General features: G+C 42.4%; 1 protein-coding gene across 2 annotated transcripts in view; it reads right to left on the bottom strand.

The window, feature by feature from the left end:
• Window positions 1-15,049: 15,049 nt before the first annotated feature.
• Window positions 15,050-21,495, bottom strand: part of PDCD6IP (programmed cell death 6 interacting protein) — a 69,372-nt gene continuing 62,926 nt past the window's right edge. For both annotated transcript variants that reach the window (XM_055558202.1, XM_055558203.1), the window contains exons 16-18: window positions 18,250-18,373; window positions 16,620-16,828; window positions 15,050-15,706 (exon numbers count right to left, since the gene is read on the bottom strand). In XM_055558202.1, coding sequence (XP_055414177.1) covers window positions 15,532-15,706; window positions 16,620-16,828; window positions 18,250-18,373 — 508 coding nt within the window. In that variant the 3' untranslated portion in view covers window positions 15,050-15,531. The remainder of the gene's footprint in view (window positions 15,707-16,619; window positions 16,829-18,249; window positions 18,374-21,495) is intronic.

The following is a 21,495-nucleotide window of genomic DNA, read 5'->3' as shown; positions in this document are numbered from 1 at the left end:
TCTAAGAGTTTTTCACGTGTCAGCTCATAATCACTTCATGCAGGAAGTGTTACTGGACCTATTTTTCATCTGGGGGAGCTGAATCACAGAGGCCAAGTGATTTGCCTCAAGTCCTACCGCTAGTAAGTGTCATACCCACCCAGGGCCCATGACCACCGTGTCACACTGTTATCCCACAAAATAAATACAGGGCACGTTAGTGAAGGGCACTGGTTAAGTTCCCTGGGTTACTGGAGTACCTGGGCCAGAAAGCCCAGCTGAAGCTGCAGCCGTTCATACTCTGGGCCATTTGCTCACCCCAAGTACACCACACACTCGAGGACAAAGCTATGGTCCTTAGTGATAATAGCCAGGCATGATGCTAGCCATGTACACCCTTGGTTTTCTTCATTCTCACAAGAATCTCCTGAGGTAGGTATAATACCTTTCTCATTTTATACAAGAGGAAACTGAGTCTCGGAGCAAATCTACAACCTATCTGACTGGCATGCGGCAATACATCTGAAAGAACCATGTCCAGAGTGGTCACCTGGACCCAGTGTGCAGAGTTCTGTAAGAAACTAGAAGCCACAGCCCTTGGGTCTCTGCTGTGGCTTCAGCATCCAGGCTGGAGCCTGAAAGGCCAGCTACAGTAGATGAAGACACCCCATGCACGCCTGAAGGAAGGAATGACTGAAAGAAACAGCAGTGCTCGTAATCAAAGTAACAGCCAAATGGATCCAGGACATGGAACAACAGACTGGTTCCAAATAGGAAAAGGAGTATGTCAAGGCTGTATATTGTCACCCTGCTTATTTAACTTATATGCAGAGTACATCATGAGAAACGCTGGGCTGGAAGAAGCACAAGCTGGAATCAAGATTGCCAGGAAAAATATCAATAACCTCAGATATGCAGATGACACCACCCTTATGGAAGAAAGTGAAGAAGAACTAAAGAGCCTCTTGATGAAAGTGAAAGAGGAGAGTGAAAAAGTTGGCTTAAAGCTCAGCGTTCAGAAAACTAAGATCATGGAATCCAGTCCCATCTCTTCACGGCAAATAGATGGGGAAACAGTGGTTGACTTTATTTTTCTGGGCCCCAAAATCACTGCAGATGGTGATTGCAGCCATGAAATTAAAAGATGCTTACTCCTTGGAAGGAAAGTTATGACCAACCTACATAGCATATTGAAAAGCAGAGACATTACTTTGTCAACAAAGGTCCATCTAGTTAAGGCTATGGTTTTTCCATTAGTCATGTATGGATGTGAGAGTTGGACTATAAAGAAAGCTGAGTGCCAAAGAATTGATGCTTTTGAACTGTGGTGTTGGAGAAGACTCTTGAGAGTTCCTTGGACTGCCAGGAGATCCAACCAGTCCATTCTGAAGGAGATCAGTCCTGGGTGTTCTTTGGAAGGACTGATGCTAAAGCTGAAACTCCAACACTTTGGCCACCTCATGTGAAGAGTTGACTCATTGGAAAAGACTCTGATGCTGGGAAAAATTGAGGGCAGGAGGAGAAGGGGGTGACAGAGGATGAGATGGTTGGATGGCTTCACCGACTCAATGGACACGGGTTTGGGTAGACTCCGGGAGTTAGTGATGGACAGGGAGGCCTGGCGTGCTGTGGTTCATGGGGTTGCAAAGAGTCAGACACAACTGAGCGACTGAACTGAACTGATACCCAGAGAAAACCATAATTCAAAAAGACACATGCACCCCAGTGTTCACTGCAGCGTTATTTACAAGAACCAGGACATGGAAGCAACCTAAATGTCCACAGACAGAGGAAAGGATAAAGAAGGTGTGGTATGTACAGACAATAGAATATTTCTCAGCTACAAAAAAATAATAATGATGCCATTTGCAATGACATGGATGAATCTAGAGATTGTCACACTGAGTGAAGTCAGAGAAAGCCAAATAGCATATGGTATCACATATGCAGAACCTCATAAATGGTACAAATGAGCTCATTTATGAAACAGAAACAGTTACAGAAAACAGTCTTATGGTTACCAGGGAGGAAAGGAGGGTGAGGGATAAATTGAGAGATTGGGATTGACATATACACACTGCTATAAATAAAACAGGTAATTAATAAGGACCTACTGTATAGCATTCCACTTAATACTCTGTAATTACATTTATGGAAAAAGACTCTTAAGAGTGGTTATGTGTATATGTATAACTAATTCACTTTGCTGTACACCTGAAACTAACAGCATTGTAAATCAACTATACTCCAAAAAAACTTTTTTCAATCGTGCTGATACTGAACCAAAAGGGACGGAGTACCCATATTCCTAGAGATTACTCAATATTGTGATATTAAATAAAGCTAATATTTTATAGGGCTTCCCTGGTGGCTCAGACAGTAAAGAATCCGCCTGCAATGTGGGAGACCTGGGTTCGATCCTTGGGTTGGGAAGATCCCCTGCAGAAGGGAAAGGCCACCCACTCCAGTATTCTCGCCCGGAGAAGTCCATGGACAGAGCAGCCTGGTGGGCTACAGTCCATGCGGGGTTGCAAGGAGTCAGACACGACTGAAGCAACTTTGCACAGAACAGCAATATTTCATAATTTAAAAATGTAATAACAGCCAACAATCCTTAAAGGTCAGAAGAGCAGGGAGAGAGAGCAAACACGTTAATTTTAGAGTCACTGTGGCAGGTGGCTGGAGCCCAGAACCAGCCTCTGTGGTAGGGACCCCGCCCACCACATCATTTTCCTCCGGTCCCACCCTACTTCTGTGTGGGGGCAAGTGAGGGTTCGCATAGCTGTTCCTCTGACCCAGGCTCATTTGTAAAAGTGGCTGCTGCGCTTTGCAATGAGACACTCTCAGACCTCCATTCTGAGCCCTTAAATACATCCAGTGACCTATGTGCTGATGTGTGTGGTCAAAGGACGTAGTGTAAGATTGTTCCCATTAAAATCAGCCCTGGGGCAACCACCGTGTCACCAAGTTGTAGGCCTGGCTGGGTCCTGGGATTTGTTATAGAATCACAGTCTCTCTGTGCCTATAAAGTTCTGGTTGTATAAAGACCCTCCCAGGGTCTGGGGGAAAATGGATATACGTTTATGTGTGGCTGAGTTGCTCTGCTGTGCACCTGAAGCTATCACACCATTGTTAATCAGCTCTACTCCAGGATAAAATAAAAAAGTTTAAAAGAAATAAATAATAAAGTCCCTCCCTCCTACTCCATCTCCCGCCTCTGCCCTCCCCCGACACACACAAGTGCAGCCACTTCCGACAGCCGCTGACTTAATGAAAACCCTTCAGCTTTGCTTCTGTCCTAACGGAGGGTCTGTTCCTACCAGAACAACAAGACAAGTATACTCTCTGCTTCATAAATTTGGTTGTGTGTTTTGTTTTGTTTTGTTTTCAGGGTTGGGAATAGGGAGAGACAGCAAACAAGCTGTGGGCACTAAACAAGTTCTCATCTGTAGGAGACTCGGTTTTTCTTATCACATCTTCCTAGACTCACAACGCCTAGATGCCTCAGCTCATGGCCGGATATCAGCTTCAGAGCCTCATCACGGGGCCTCAATTACATTGTTAACAGTTACGAAAAAAACTGGAACCAATTTTAGAACAAGAGTTAAAAGAGGAATGAGAAAAATCCCTGCTGTGATCTTTTAAAGCATTTGTTGGGAAATAGTTCCCTCCTGTGGTCTAAGTGGAAATTGCCGCTCTTACCCAGAAAGCTTTCCAGTCTCTAGAGGTTAATACATTTTCTTGTGCTGCTGTGAACCAAATGGGCAGTCAGGTAAAGCCTATGGACCTCTTCCTAAATTCATAAAGCAAAATGTATAGAATTACAAAGGGAACCAATTATATTTAGATTTATTTTCCAATTATTATAAACAAGTGGGGTCTATACTAATATTATATGTGCTTTTTTGACAGTAAATAACAAGACCTCATGGCAGGTCTATTTATTATAAGGGCAAAGTAGTGATGAGTATAAATGACATTTTGAAAAATCAGTGGCAACTGTAATATGATATACAAATACCTAGGATTTCGAGAAGAGATATATCACAGGTACCAGTAACACCACACTGGTCAGGATTTGACCTTTTTTTGTCATTTATAATTGAAGGAAATTCTGTATTTCAGTTGTGTGCATGCTCAGTCAGTCAGGCGTGTCCAACTCTTTGCTATCTTATGGACTGTAGCCGCCAGGCTCTGCTGTCCACAGGGTTCTCCAAGCAAGAATACTGGAGTGGGTTGCCATTCCCTTCTCCAGGGGATCTTGCCGACCCTGGGATCGAACCCCATCTCTTGCATCTCCTGCATGGGCAGGTGGGTTCTTTACTATAGAGCCACCTGGGAAGCCATATTTCAGTGACAGCTTAGTAAATACAAAGCTCCAAATTTTTCTCATTCTAGTAGATTCGATTTCCTGAATTCCATCCCCTTGAGGACCCTTTGGGGTTATGGGGCCCAACTAGTTTATCTACCTTAATTTATTCATGGAGTAGTTTACCCTCAGGAGGCATGGAGTTTACCAGTTTTGTAGTATTTCAGGGAGAAATGCTAGTGTTAGCTCCAGGGTGTGAGAACTGAGGAATCTGGACAAAATGGCCAGTGAAACAACACTACTCTGAAAAGCAAGACACCAGCTTCCTGTTGCATCCTGGCTAAACATGCCAGAAATGGAAGTGAATTACAGCCAACTAGAAATAAGCCTGAAGCCATAGAAGTGCCAACACTTTCACCAAATTCTCCCCAAGTGATGGAGAGTTTGTGCTCGAAACCATTACAACAGCCAGCAGCACCTACCCGAGCAGGTGTTGGGGACGCTGCTCCTTTCCTGCCATCAGGGAAGCAGAGGCTTACAGCCCAGGGTCCCGCCCAGAATCACACAGGACCCAGCCCAGGTCAGGCTGCTTCTACCAACCAGCCTTCAACCTCCGCTCAGTGCTGCCGGTGGTTTGTAAATTGGGGACTTTCGGGGTGAAATCAACAGCCACTGTGAGAAGGCCCCTGACCCCAGGAGACCCCAGTGAATGAACCCAGGGGTTAGTCAAGCACCCCAACTTGGAATGAAAAGTTGAAGGGGAAGCCTGTCCTCTGGGAAGGGCAGCTGTGAGCAGGACCCACGGGTTAGCCAAGGACTCCCCCAACCAATCGTGGAGAACGACCCAAGAGCATGACAACAAAGGACCCCTAGTCCAGAGTGTCCAACCCACTTTCCACAAGCCTCTCATCTACCAAGCAGTTCCACAGCACGTCCAGATGCATCCCTTCTCCCTGCTGGGCTCCCCAAACCTCACATGGCTGCACCTCTCTTACCCAAACCCTCTTGGGACCTCTGTTGCCAGCGGGGCTCTCTCGCTGCCACCCTTTCACACCCCTGGACTCCCCACACATGACCTTTGTCTAAACACTTGACTGCTGGGACTTCTCTGGTGGTCTAGCGGTTAAGAATCTGGGCTTTCCATGAGCCACAACTGCTGAGCCCCTGCTCTAGAGCCTGCAAGCCGCACCGAGTGATCCAGAGTGCCTAGAGCCAGTGCTCTGCAATAAGAGAAGCCACCACCGTGAGAAGTCTGCACAACACTTGTCCCCTCTCGCTGCAACTAGAGAAAGCCTGAGTGCAGCAATGAAGACTCAGCGCAGCCCAAATCAAAAAGAAAAGAAAAGAATAGTGAGGAATAATATAATTCAGAAGGAAATAAAGAACATCTGAAAAAAAAGAATCCGGGCTTTCATTGCAGAGGTCATGGGTTCGATCCCCGGTGGGAGAACTAAGATCCTGCATGCCACCAAAAAATGAATAAATAAACACTTCACTGCCCAACCGGCCCCACCACTGCCTCCCTGCTACACACACACACACAGACACACACAGGTGAAGAGGGGTCTTCCTTGGCCATCTAGACACAGCGGGAAAGGGGTGGAGGAGATAAAATGGCTGATGGCAAGACTTGAGCTCATCTCCTGTCAGGAAAACCCCCAACCCCCAAGTGACAACTAACTGCTGAACAACCACAGACAAAAAAAGACTGGAACCTACCAAAAAAGTTCCCTAACTCCAAAGGCAAAACCACAATGAGACAGTAGAAAGGGTGCTTCCACAATACAATCAAATCCCACACCCACGGGATGTGTGACCTGCAAACTGGAACAGAATTCTGTCGCTGAGGTTCTCCCACAGGAGTGAGAGTTCTGGGCCCCGTGTCACGCTCCAGGGACCCGGGGGTCTGGCATTGGGAGGAGGAACCCCGAGAGCACCTGACTTTGAAGGCCAGTGCGGCTTGAGTGCCACACAGGGCTAGGGGAAGCAGGTTGAAAGACTTCATTGGTTTTTGTGGGGTTTTCTTGGTTTTGCTTTTATGGAGGTTTTTTGTTTGTTTGTTGCCACACTGCCTGGCTTGTGAGATTTTAGTTCCCCGACGACCAGGGCAACCAAGGGATTGAACCCACAACCCCTACGGTGGGAGCAAGAAGCCCTGATCACTGGACGGCCAGGGAAGTCGCCAGAGACTCCACACTTGGAGGGCATACGGGGCGTCTTGGGAGCTGGGACTCAGGGCCAAAGCAGTGACTCCACAGGAGCCTGCGCCGCACCTACCTCGGGTCTTTGAGGGTGTCCTGAGAAGGCACAAGCAGACACTGGTGGTCGAGCCACGGGGAAGGCTCCTCAGCGTGAGCTCTCCACAGACCGCCGTTTGGGCGCTGAGACCTGGCGGGCACCCACAGCCCTTACTTAGGCCCCGGTGCGGGACCCTTCAGGCCCAACAACCAACAGGACGGGAACGCAGCTCCATCCATCAGCAGACAGGCTGCCTAAAGTCGTCCTGACCCCGCAGCTCTCTCTAAACAAACATATCTGACGTCCTGGCCCAGCCCACCAGAGGGATGAAACCAGCCCCGCCCACCGGGAAGTCTGCAGGAGCCCCAGACCACGCCCATCCACTCCGGGGTAGTCACCAGAGCCAGAGGAGCTCCAGTCCTGCGTCCTGCAGAACAGAGACCACAAACACAAGACGTGAAGCAAGACACCACAGAGAAGTATGTTCCTGACAAAGGCACGGGATAAAACCCCAGAAGAACTAAGTGAGATGGAGACAGGCAATCTACCTGACAAAGAGTTAAGAGCAATGATCGTAAAGATCTGAGCCGAAATCTCGGATGAACACAGTGGGAAGAACCAGCAGTGTTGTCCCATTGCCTCCGCTCTGACGGCTCCTCCTGGATTCCTGACCATTCCAAGCCCTCCTCGGCCATCTCACCAACTGCAAGCTCTGTCTATGGCTGAAAACCTGTTTAATGTCCCAGGTCTCCCCCACAGCATGCAGTGGACTGGTCAGGACACTCTTTCTGAAGCAGGGTGTCCCTTACCTGCCTCACCTCGCTGTCCTTCCTAAGCAGGTCTCTCCCCAGGGTGCCCAGGCCACCCCATGAGGATGGACCGAGGGTCACTCTTACACTTGGGATGCAGGCTCCATCCCATTTCCCGAGGTTCTGAACACATCCCCGTGTGTTGGCCTCTGGCAGAGCCTGGTTCCCCGCACTCACTAGTACCAGCTTTTACAGCATCAGTGCTTGGAGAAGGGGTGAGGGCGAGCGTGGGTCACACAGACTCACATCTGTCAGCACCTGTCCTGAGTGTCCAGGTTTGTCTGTGAAGTCCAGAACGCTCTGCGGAGGCCCTTCTGACCTCTCCTGACCGGTGGGTGTGGGCACTTTCCAGCAGCCCGCTGTGTGTTTGCAAGGGTACAGCCCCTGGAAGTTAATGGGGAGTCTGCCTCACCCACTGAGTCTCCTTTGTTCTGAGAGCACGGCCCTGGGGGCCCTGGATTGCATTCAAGCCTATGGTTTCTCAGCCACCAACCTGCTGCCTCACAGGAATGAGCCACAAGGAGATGCAGACTCTTCTCCTGGGACCAAGTTGGAGCTTCATCCTTCAACATACACAGCTTCCAGTGGGCTCATTTCTACCATAGCATGACAGGCTTCCCCACAGCTGAGGCAACCCCCTGGCCTGGGCCTTACATGGCATGACTGGGCTGAGGCCACTTTAGGATTCAAGCAGAGAAACATGAATCCATCCTCAGCACTGTCTCATGGGTGCTTTACCTTCTCTCCATCCTGCCAACCGTATCTGACCAGCAGGTGAAAGCATTCAGATAGGTCCCTCTTTTGAACACCAATAGAGGCTTCGAACCCAGTGACTCAGAGGTAAAGAATCTGCCTGCCAAAGAAGGAGATGCAGCTTCGATCCCTGGGTCGGGAAGATCCCCTGGAGGAGGAAATGGCAAACCCACTCCAGTATTCTTGCCTGGAGAACCCCATGGACAGAAGAACCTGGTGGGCTACAGTCCAGCAGGTCTCAAAGAGTCAGACACGATTGAACAAGAAGCTTCCAGGAGCCCTGATATTTCTGCTCACCAGTTCTCCAGTGGGGCCTTGGCCAATCCAACCAAATGAATGCAGTGTTATCAGAAGGGCCTTTCCTAGAGTTCTAGACTTCACAAACCTGGACACTCAGACCATGGCTGCAAGTATGAGTGGCATCAACATCCTTTGCTTTCCCAGAGATGGCCCAAATGCAGTAGGCAGCTATGAACTGAGGCTGAGCAGGACAGGTACAGAAGAAATGCCTATTGTTTGAAGTCAGTCATTTCCGACTCTAAGGCCCATCCCACAGGGTGATGAGAAATTCAGTCTCAGTCACTACTGACTTCCCACACTAACACCCAAGGCAGTGGCAGGTCCTGGGTTACCATTCCATGCTGTCCAGCCTCATGGTCCCTTCAAATACGGAAGCTTCGCCTCATCTACAGCATGATACCCTCTGGGCCCTCTGTGACCCTTCTAAAAATGCTGTCCTAAAACCTATCCCCTTGGGGATGTTGCTGCTTCCTTTAACTCCTGGCCCCAGAGACTCCAGCTTCTGCTCCCCACCCAGCAAACAACCCCTGGCTCAGAAACATGCAAAGCATTTAAGCTACCTTGTGGCACTGAGAGGAGGAAGAAGGAAATGGGAAAATTCCCACAAATTCACACTTAAACCTATAGTTGTTCCCAGTTCAATTTCACTCTTTCCTGGAATATAAATTCCTTGAGAGCACAGCTGTATTCCCAGCACATAGTCAATAGCCTTTTGATATTTAACTTTTAATTATTGGGGAGAAAAAAATGAATAGGTCAATGGATAGATGGATGTAAGAAATGAGAGCAAATGCCCTATAAAACAAAGATGCCAGACTTCCCTGATGGTCCTGTGGCTGAGACTCTGAGCCCCTCCAATGCAGGGGACCCGGGTTCCATCTCTGATCAAGGAACTAGATCCCGCAACAAAGACTGAAGACCCTGAGTGCCGCAACCAAGACCCAGTGCAGTCAAATAAAGAAATTTAAAAATAAAAAGACTCCAAGGGACAGGAGAAACTCTAGAAAGCCTTTAACTTTTTGGGGTTTTTTAAATTAATTCTTATTGAAGTATATAGTTGCTTTACAATGTTGTGCTGGTTTCTACTGTATGACCCAGTAAACCCAGTCCCGGGCATGTACTTAGAGAAAACCACAATTCAAAAAGATGTATGCACCCCAGTGTTCATAGCAACACTATTTACAATAACCAGGACATGGCAGCAATCTAAACATCCATCAACAGAGGAATGGGTAAAGATGTGGCACATATATACAATGTTATATGACCCCTTCCGTTTTTGTGGATTGTTTTGGTGGGTTTTTTGGGTTTTTGTTTTTTGTTTTTGCCTTTAACATTTCATCTCAGTGAGATCCCGGCTCCATCACCAGCCAGCCCCAGGAATTCAATCCTTCTGTGCCGTTTCCTCCTGCCCTGCAAAATGTAATGAAATTAGTGGCCACCTCAATATTGACTGCTCAGCTAGAGTAAGTTGGTGGATCTGAACTGCTGAGAAGAGGGCCTGGATCGTGGCGAGCACTCAGCAGACGTGAGCTCTTTTTAGCAGCACTGACAGCACAGGAAGAGGCCGTCATTAGTCGCTCAGGTCACAGGCGGCTGCTGGAAGAGCCCCAGCTCAGCCACTCGGCAGCCGTGTCGCCACAGGCACGCTGCCCAACTTCTCCAAGGTGACTTCTCTGTGTAGAGTGAGTGTGAATAAAAATACTAATTTCATGGGGTTCTTCTGCAACAAACGAATTCTTAAAGACTCAGTACAGTCCTTAGAACCAATAAGCACATAGCTTGATGCTGAGCAAGTTGATACATGAAATAACAGGAGGCAACCGTGACATCGATGGAACACAGCAGCAGTGGATTAGAGACAGAAAGGTGAGTTACTAAAGAGTGCATCAGAAAGAAAAGATGAGATTTGAAATCATGGGACAAAGTTCTCCAAACTGGAGACACAGGTGAAGACACAGCATCACAGGTTACTAGGAGCAGAAGCCACTGGAGCCAAAATCCAGGAGGAAAACAAACTTGAGCACGAAACAGCTGTATTCATCATCATCAAAAACCAGAAGCAACCAAGCTAACAATCCAAAGGTCATAATGTAAGAATACTACTACATTAACACTAAGTCCAAACACTACTTACAAACATATATTAAAAAAAAAAAATATGGCTGGGGATGGGAGGGAAGAAAATAGTAGGAGTGTTCCAAATTACTAGAAAAAAGAGAACATAATCCAAGCAATCAAAGATTGGAAAAGGAAACAGAAAAAAATACTTACTCCAAACACACAAAATGTCAGAAGATCACATAACTATATTAATAACTTTAACCAAATTATAAAGTAAACTTTCCTCTTGGATTACCAAAAAAAAAAAAAAACACCATAACTAATACATCCAGAAAGAAAAAAACAGTGGTATTAATAGTAAAATATATTAAAAAGTGAAGATGGAAGATGGTCATTACATATGAATCACATGGCTTAAAAATGTGTAGAAACTAAAACAGTTATAAATACAGGAAAACTTAAAAAGAAACACAAAGGTAATAGACTTGACCTATTTCCCTGCTTCACTTGGTGTCATTGATTAAAAAGGACATAAGCAACTTTTAAGCAAAAAGGAAGGCTTTCAGGAGCCACAGAGCTGACACAAGCCAGGGTCCCTTGTGGGCAGAGTGCTGAGGCAGACGACTTGGATGTGACCCAGATGGATGATTAACTACAAAGGCAAGATCAGTCAGTGGATGCAGACCCTCATTAGCAGGGGCCAGGAGCGCTCTGGGGCACTGGCTCCAGCCAAGTTCACGCCTGCTCACAGGCAGTGCTCAGGCCAAGCCCACCCGCCCTGCAGTCGTAAGAGCCGCAGCGCAGAGCTGCTTGTCGTTCAGCTGCAGGTGAACCCCAGTTCCAGGGAGGGTCCGTTAGATCCCCATTTGTCCTCCCACCCCATGCATCTAGGTTCCCAAGCCCCTCAGTGAGAACTTGGTGGTCTCCAACCTAGAAGCCAGGTAAGTGAAAACCAACCAACAAAGATTTTAAACGTATTAGGGATTCAGATTCTCGACTCATTCCTGGAGCTAGTTTGTTCAACTCCAACATAGTTGAGAGACATACAAAATCAACACATCCTCTGATAAACTGCGTATTCCGAGCTTCACAGTAAAACAGCTACATCTGATCTCGAAACAGGGAAGAAGCGGGAAGAAAGTAAGAAAACAGAAATGTTTTCAAAGATGAACACATTCACCATCCCCTTTTCCCTGACCAATTGACCGTGGTCATCTTGCCAAACAATTCCAAAAAGTAACCCCCAAAATGACACCTGAGGAAGAGACTGTGCTATGCTGTGCTTAGTCGCTCAGTAGTGTCTGACTCTTTGCGATCCCATGGACTGCAGCACGCCAGGTTCCTGTCCATGGGGATTCTCCAGGCAAGAATACTGGAGTGGGCTGCCATGCCCTCCTCCAGGGGATCTTCCCAATCCCGGGATCAAACCCAGGTCTCCCACATTGCAGGAGGATTCTTTATCAGCTGAGCTACCAGGGAAGCCTGAAGAAGAGATTACTCATCTGAAAGATCTGGGTTCAATCCTAAGGGACATTTGAAAACCATGATCATCTACAAGGTTGACAGCTGTAAGAAAACACTTAAACACTGTCGTCTTTTTTGTAAGTCTCATGTGGTTAGTTCAAGTGGGTTATTTTTTAATTTCCCAACCCACTGTTCAATGAAGAAATTAAGAGAAATATAAAAGCTGAAGGATAAATATTTTAAATAAGAATTCATACTACAAGGAAGTAAAAATCTTTCAACTTTTATTTCTAAGATACATTTCATCTGGACCCTTTTCTTTACAATTTTCCCCCTAAGAGAAATGAATACAATAAAAAATATAATCCAACTACCAGCAATGTTTGTAACCAGAAAAGAATCTAAAATCTCTGGCGTGATAATATAGGATTTTTTTTAAAAAATATAAACTTCATACCAGAAATAAAGCCTGAATATTCTCTTTTTCTTTAAAAATATAATTTTTCCTTCTTTGCCTTTCCATGTAAATCTTATAACCAACCATTTAGTTCTAAATTCTATTTTTAAACTTGTAACTAAAATGCAGTTTTTCTCCTACTTTGTATCCTGTTCTGTACTGTGAAGCAACTACTAACTGCAGAAGTGTCACACACAAAAAGAGAGATGGCACTAGGTTGTAGCCAGATTCTTCTAAGACATACTGATCATTAAAAAAAAAAAAAAAAAGCTCCCCATTAACGAACTGAAACCTACTTAACGACGTGCATTTTGCCATGTTTATGAAACTAGAAATTGTGTACAATGCACTTTTCCAAACTGTAAAGCTCTAATGGAAAACATTTCTTAAATCTGACTAGAAAGGTTGCTGACTGGCATAGAAAATCAGTGACTCTTTTTCTCTACTTATATTTGGGGAGAGGGAGACTAGAAATTGCAAAGAAGTTGGGTACACAGATCCCACAAAGATTGAGTGGCTTGCAATGGCATATGACTATTATTCTTAAATGAGAATAAAGATGGAGGGGCACAGGAGTACACCATTATTTGACACCAGACTCAGAAATCAAGCCATCTGTCTCAAACTAAGAGTATGAAATAAGTTAGTTTTTTTTCCCCACTTCAGATCAGCTTTTCAGATCATTACAGTCCATTTTAAAATAGCATTCCAAAGCCCAATATAAATAAATTAAACAGGAATAGTGTGCTTTAGGAAATCAAACAGCCTAACTATAAACATAGGTACAACATACCTGAACCAGAGTGACACTCTCCTTCCTTTAAATAAAAAGCATTACCCATAACTTTGTAGGGTATTTTCTGGAACATAGAAAGCAAAGGATAAAAAAGTTTGGCAACAAAAATAATTCCAGTGAGGGCTTCCTTCTTAGGTTAGGTTACAAAATAGACGAAAGAAAAACTTTCCATGTGTCACCTTAGTGGACTAGACAGCTCCATGAAGACACATCGAGCAATGAAGGACTGTGAAAACTTGGTCATCTGTGGACACAAGTGACCTAAACAAAGCATCTGCATCCTGTAAAGGATGAGGGGACAGACAAGAGGGAAGAGCCTTGGGTTTGCTAACAGAGCTGAGGGAGTTGGGTAGGCTGGGGAGGCTGCCACGAGGGTATAGGGAGGCTCCTTTCCTAAAGTTTCTGAACTATCTTCCTGTGGCTCTGAGAACAAGCCCACCTAGCACAGGAAATGAGCTAAACAGCCTTGTAACTTCTCTTTTGGCCCTCTGACACACTTAACTCTTTTCTAATAGTGCCTTCTTTCCCCAAGAGAATATTCAGGCCAATTTTGTTTTTTGTTTTTTTCTGTATTAGTGAGAATTATAAACTAGCAATTTGGGATTCCCCTAATCTCACTGAGTATCTTCTGTTGGTGATGGTACCTTGAATGATGAGGAGGAGGAACTTAAGTGCCATTTACACAAGAGTCAAACAAGTCCATGTCATATTCTGATGATTCCATATTAATAGAAGTCAGCTGTGATATGTAAAAAACTATTTTGCCAAGGTTTCAACTACTGAACTTTAAAGCAATTTCAGTATTGCATGTAAAAGTCATTTATACTGAAGTAACATGCCTTCATGTTTTCTACATACAACAACAAAGTAAGATTTTTTTTAAATATACATATATTTTAAACCAATTAGCTCCCTTTACAATCACACCTTCAGCCCCACATTTAAAAATATAAACCCAAACTGTCAAATGAAAACAACAATGGACCAACTGACAGCATCATTTAAATGAAACAACAATTCAAGAAAAGGTTAGCATTAAAACTGTGAAAATAAGCATAAACAGATTCATTGGAACTCTGCTCGGATGTCTGGTATGTTCAGATATGAGCCTCACATAGAACAGACCCCATTGGGATGTCAGACAACTCATTCCTTTCTCACTTTCTTATTCCACAATGCACGTCTGTGCATTCCACCAGGCAAGTCTCACTGAGGTTTATACAGCACTTAGTCATCCGAACAGCACAGACTAGTATTAAATACACAGCCTATTCCAGAATTGGCATATGCTCCCAACAATTGTTTTGTGTACTCCCTGAATTATAAAATAGTCCAATCTTTTAGGAGCATAAAAATGAAAGGGCTTATCATATCTATTCATACACATTGTGCATTAAATGTTACTAAGTTAAGACAGTAAGGTAAAAAAAAGGACAGAAGGGTACAGTAAATTTTCTTTAAACAATTCTATTACATTAGACAGTACTGTTAATGACATGTATTTATTTTAACCAGATTATGAAAAAAAGAAAAAACTTTTTACCCGAATTTGTATTGATTTCTTGGAGAAGTTAGTAATAAAACATTATACATATTCACTTGAATATTTGAAGAATCTTTGGTAGCAATTGTGTTTCTTCCACATTATAAGATTTTTCAAAATAAGTGTCAAAATTAATTTACTAATCAGCATATGAAAGATAAATTATGGTTATTATTCTTTTGGTTTTCCTGTAAGATATATTGAACCTGACTATTAACTTGCATTAATCATGCACTTAACACAGGACCTGTTTAACTTATGTACACATAAAATGAGAGACTAGTACCAGGAAGAAATTAGACAGCAATGAGAATCAATGACAAAGCATAACAATGACAACTGTTCTTAAGGAATTTATTTTTAAATTAAAAGATTTACAGTGTTTTGATTATGCAAAATAGTGTAAGGAAAATCAAACCAAATCAATAAACCAAAAGAGAAAGATAACTTAGTTTTCTTGTATATCCGTACTTAAACCATCGTTGTAAGCATCTGATGTTCCAATCACATACTTAAGTGTAATAATTTCAAACGTTTCACCGGTGGGTTTAATTTCTCATTTTCAACTTTTATGAACGGTAATGTAATTTACTTCAAATTCTATTATACTTAGTGTTTACACTGCAACAGCAGCAAATCACCCAAGTACAATCAAGTGTGGAGCTGGGCACGGCTTCTAGCCGCAGACAGAACTCACACACTGCATTCAGCGCAGTAGAGGACGTTATAGTGACCAGAGCGTAGAGTTTAGTACACTTATTGCAGGGTTGGTATTTCTTTCCCTTTGAACTGAACCAGCTGAGCTTCTGAGCTGACATATTACTGCTGTGGATAGTAAGACTGCTGTGGGGGCTGAGGGAAGGGGTATGAAGGCTGCTGGGGTCCCGGGTATGGAGCCTGCCCAGGGCTCTGGTGATACACTGGTGGATACGGCATATTATACTGGCCATACGCATAAGGATTGTAGCCCATGGGCATGGGCATTTGGCAATACCTGATGGGAAGAAGAACAAAAAAAAAGCTAGATTGGTAAATCAAATACTAGAAAATGAACCATTCAGTAATTATTCTAAAATGAAGTTTTTTTCAAGAAAATCACGTTTTCCTCTATTTCTCACTCTATTACAGAACAGTGGAGAGAGAAAAAAACAGCTGTTCCAAGGTACTTCCTAGAAAATAGAGTTCTATCCTGTTATTAATTGAAATGAAAGAAAAAAGTATGTAATACTATCCAAGTAAAGATTCTTGAAGGAAATAAGATTAAATAATCAACCATTACCAAGAATAAAAACAGAGACTCTTCATTTTACTGTGGCAATCTATGTACATTTCTGTTTTACAAGATTCAATGTTAACTGTAATGCTCATAGATTTATACTGTTTTCACAGTTTTAACATTTGGAAGATACAATTTACTTACTAAGTCTGGAAGACATCTTAAAAGAAGTTAAAGTCTGGATTTTTAAGATTACAAAAATAACAAAGACAGCTGATCTTTAAGTATATGCCCTAATTAGATAGATTCCTGGTTCAAGAGCTGATCGGAATGTCAAGATGTCAGAGTACAGGTATGTGAAGAAGGCTTTACCAGTCTTGCTAAGTCCAGAAAAGGCACCTATCTGTTTATCACCTAAATAAAGATGACCAAGGAAGCACATTCTGAATTCCATACAGAAGGCAGGTTTACTATAAACCCAACATGTAAAAACTAAAAACAAATTAAATAAACCAGGGAAATGGCTATTTAACTGCTCAAAGTGACTATAACTTACTATATTTCTATGTGAGCTGACAATGTAGCCTATATGACACCTCCATTCAGAGAATGGGTGACCTTTTTTTTAAAAGACTAACTAGAGTTAGAAACATTAGCCAGTTCACTGGGACATACAGAGTTTCAGTCTTACCCGGGATACCCTGGATAGGTGGGGTACGGGGGTCCCTGGGCCTGAGGCAGGGGAGCTGAACCAGGAGTCTGTGATGGAGCTGGTACAGTGGTCCCAGAGCCTGCCGGAGCCGGGGCTGGAGCTAGAGCTGCAGCCGGAGCTGAAGCAGGAGTTCGATTTGCTGGCAGCACAGGAGGTGGAGGCCGCGCTGGGGGCTGGGGCTTAGTAGGCTGTAAGAAAAAGTCGGCACTGACTACAACACATGTCAGCTTTCTGTCAAACTGCTATCAATTAAAATGAATGAGAGCGTACAAGAAACTCCAGAATCCAACTGAATGTATTTCTAATTCCCATTCTTAAATGTGGGCTCACCATTCCAGGAATGTACCGTAGTTGAAAAATAATTCCCCAATTTGTGGATATTCCACAAATATCCACACTAGCACTGCTCTTTTCCTGATGCCCAATGTTTAATCATTTACTGCTCCCATCCGTGGTCACACATTTGAGGGAGGAGGAAGGAATGGGTCAGATAGTGTTTTTCTCTCTTCTCTCCTCCTGGCCCCATGATTTTTCATATTAAAATTTCAAACACCAGAAAACCTAAAAGAGTACTATCATAAATAATCATATAATTACCAATTAAATTAATTAATTATCAACATTTGGCCACTTTTGCTTTACCTATAATTATATTCTTATATTTATCTCTACATATTTACAGAACTATTTGAAAATTAAGCTGCAAACTTAAGGACACTGGCCTTACAGATTTCAGTATACAAGTCCTAATATTCTCCTACATAATCAAGCTACCAATTCACCCTGAGAAAATTAACAGTTACTCCAAAATTAATAATTATTCCCTAGTATTACCCCACTCCAGTACTCTTGCCTGGCAAATCCCATGGACGGAGGAACCTGGTGGGCTGCAGTCCATGGGGTCACAAAGAGTCAGACACAACTGAGCGACTTCACTTTTCACTTTCATGCATCGGAGAAGGAAATGGCAACCCACTCCAGTGTTCTTGCCTGGAGAATCCCAGGGCCAGGGGAGCCTGGTGGGCTGCTGTCTATGGGGTCGCACAGAGTCGGACACGGCTGAAGCGACTCAGTAGTAGTAGTATTACTGAATATCCACCCTACATTCAAGTGTCCTTATTTTTCATAAAAACACCTATAAGAGTTTTAACCAAGATCCAATCAAGGTTCATGTACTGCATTTGATTACTATGAGTCTTTCCTCTCTTTTAATCTAGAAGCCCTCTCCATCTATCTTTTCTCTTTCTATAACATTCGCCTTTAGAAAACCAAGCCAAGTGTCTCAAAGAATGTTCCTGTTCTAGGTTGTCCAAGTGTTTCCTAACAGCACGATTTAATTTATGGTTTTATCACTGTCTTTGCTATAAACTGGAAGTTGGTTCCAAAGACTTCATTAGACTCAAGGTAAACATTTTTTAGCAAAAATTCAGAAGTGTCCATGAATAAAGAATGCATATTCTTTATACTGCAAAACATCAGAAGGCTGGTCACCTGATCAAAGTGGTGACCACCAGACCTCTACAATGTAAAGTCTGTGTTACCCTTTACAGCTAGCAAATGTCACAAACACGTAAAACTTCAATCTTAAAAGGTAGGGTTGCTTACTGACCGGCATGGTTCTTGGTGCTGGAGTTGGTGGCGTTGGTGCGTGCCCCCCAGCTGGAGAGGACTGATATGTGGGTGTTGGGATTGAAGGAGCACTAGGTTCTCTGGCAATGCTTTGTTGCAAGTCCCTTATTAAAGACAGAAGCATTAGAAATTAACACAATTTTGAAAACCAACACCTGCAAAATACCAGATATTTTTCTTTCTTTTCTTCATGCATGAAACACAGAAAATAGAATCAAAACAATGATAGTATTTTAAAATATACTATATATTTCTGCTCTCGGCAAGAACTAATTGAAATCATCTTTCTTCCTACTACTGAGTAAAATAGTTAGTTTTTGTTCTATTTCTGAAGACAAGGGGAAAAGGTAAACTTTTCCAGAGCCCATAATTATAGCCAGAGTAAGGGACACGTTAAACCGAGCAAGTGGCCCTGAGAAACTGCCCTCCCTCTAGTAAGAGGTCAGCCCCTAGATGAGAAACTCCTAATAAAAATCTAAAAATGATCAGAAAACTACAACTGTTCAGTCACCTACCTAATATTTTAATCACCGTATATCAGTGTTTACAGAAAACAATGGATATTTCTTGATGAAAATTTTCTGAAGATATCCAAAACATAGCACTGAGATATTTTATGTTAAAAGATACCTCACATAAGGTAATCTCATTAAAGACAGATGTTGAAAGCACCATTAAAATACAGTATCAAAATTTTTAAAAAAATTTAAAGACTCCTCTGACAGTAAATTGGAATCTATCCCCAAATCCCGATAAAACCCTAAAGTAAAATACACTCTTATGAAACATTTGTTATTGTGCTGATTCACAAGCACGGAACAACACACACGACATGCCCTCAAGTGTCTGTGGCAGGCCCTGCTGTCCTGATGGAACAACTCCAGCAAGTGTCCCCAGACCACACTTTCACTCTCGAAAACAATCCCAGGTGAAAGATAAACTAGACACACAAAACTGACAGACCACTATCTACAAATTCTCACTCCACCATCAGGCCCACAAACACACAGACACTATACTGTTCTTTCCTATGAACCTGTCCAGAGCTTCCTGATCAGAAATAACCCAATCCAAATATTCATTTTTATTTTCTCCCTTTTTACACAAAAAGCATACTTTACACTAGTCTGTAATCTTATTTTTTTAACATAAATTATTCATCTTAGAGATTTTTGTATATTGGTAAATAGAAAACATCCTTTAAAAAAAAAAGCTGGATTAAATAATGTATGGGTCTGCAATTCGGACCTTACTGGGTCTCACAAAAGGGCTGCCCCACTGTGCACTCCCGCAGTAGAATGAGACTTGCTCCCCAAAGTGTGCCAATAAAGCATGCTAACAAACTTCCAAATTTTTGACAGTCTGAAAAATGCCATTTCAGAGTAATTTTAACTCATATTTATATTGAATGAGGGGAGGTATTTTTTCATATGCTTAACAGTCACTTTTATTTCATCTGCAGAATTTCTGTTCATATCCTTTGCCAATTTTTCTATTGGGTTTTTTTTTCCTCTTCATTAGTATCTCAGAGTTCTTTATAAATTTGGTAAATTTGCCTTTTGTCCCGGGCAGGTTTCAAACAGTTTCCACCAGCTTATTACATTTTGACTCTGCTGATCATGTTATGATGAACTTACTCTTTTTTCTTTAATGGCTTCTGGATTTTACGTCAGAATTACAAAGACCTTTCCTATTTCAGCTTTACTAAAAATTTCTCTCATTTTCTTTTCATTTCATTTTATACATTTCAAGTATGATCTGTTTGGAACTTACTCTGTTGTAAAAATAACTTTTGTTTCCTAAATGACTAGGCACTTGTCTCTTAACTTCTATGATTTAGGATTTTTTTTTCTTAAAACACCAAATTCACATAAGGATTTAAATCTATTCCTATCTTCTGTCTTTAGCCTAATCATGTGCCAGTACCACTGTGTTTTAATTAGAGACAATTATTACATATATTAAAATCTGGTAAATTAGTTTCCATTACTGTTATTTTTATGCAGTTTTTCCTGGCTATTCTTGCTTGACTTTTTTCACCTTGAGCTTTAGAACAACTTGTCTACTTTTAAACGAAAATGTGGTTTTTTTAAATCAAAATTATGTTGAATGGATAAATTTATTTAGAACTGACATCTCCATGAAGCTGTCTCATCCTATCTAAGGACATGATATGTCTTATAACTTGCTCAAATCCTCTCCTGTGTCCTTGAATAGTGTTTCAAAGCTTTCTTCATACAGGTCTCATATATGACAAATCTATTCTTATGTATTTTGCTTTCTCGTGACTATTTAACTGAGGTCTTTCCATCCATTGTATCTTCTATGTCTTTACTTGTATGAAAGCTATTGATTGCTACAAATTATTTTTATAATCACCAATTCTCTTATTATTTGCAGAGTTTGGCTGCTGATTCTTTTAGGTTTCCAAGATGTACGATCATAAAGTCTGTTAAGTAGTGACAGTTTACAATTTTTGTATCTCTAATTGCCTTTGTCTAATGGTGCTGGCTGGTACTGCCAATATAATACTGAATAAACAGCACTGATAGCTGGCACTTATCTTTAGGGGGAATGTTTATAGTTTCTCCATTAACTTTCTCACACTTTTTCGTCATCTATGAAGATCATCTTTTTCTCCTTAGATGTAAAAATACTAAACCAATCATTGTATTCATGGAATAACCAGCCATTCCTCCTTGGTCAAAGTCATGTTCCTTCATTAATTAAGATACTGGAGAATATGGAGAATATGAACAGCAAGCATTTTATTTAGAACTTTCACATCCATATTGATAAATAAAACTGGTCCGAAGACTGCTCTGTTTTACTCTTTTCAGATTTACCTACTAGTAAAACTAATTTGGGTTTGTTTTTAGCCTCTAAAACCGTTTTTTAAAGATTTTAATTATTTGCTTTTTAAAGGTTTAGTAGAAAAACTGGTAACAAATGGCCCTTCTATCTTGGGGCTGGAAGGAAGTAGCTCTTAAGTTCTCCCCATTCTTCTACAGGAAACTGTTTAAGCATGGACAGAAGAGAATAATGGTCAGCTCATCTGAGGGGCTCAAGAAAGGCTCCTGAGTATAATAGTCTCTGGGTTCTTCATGTTCATCACTAATGACCACCTGACTTTGAATATAGCTGAAGGACAGGCTGGCCGGATATAAAATCTTTGTCTTATATTTGCTTTCCTTGAGTTTCAACAGCAATCATTCCATTCTCTTCC

The sequence above is a fragment of the Bubalus kerabau genome, chromosome 20 (genome assembly GCF_029407905.1).
Source record: "Bubalus kerabau isolate K-KA32 ecotype Philippines breed swamp buffalo chromosome 20, PCC_UOA_SB_1v2, whole genome shotgun sequence".
Taxonomy (NCBI): Eukaryota; Metazoa; Chordata; class Mammalia; order Artiodactyla; family Bovidae; genus Bubalus; species Bubalus kerabau.
The sequence above is the reverse complement of the archived record's forward strand: the minus strand, read 5'-3'. Positions and strand labels throughout refer to the sequence as shown.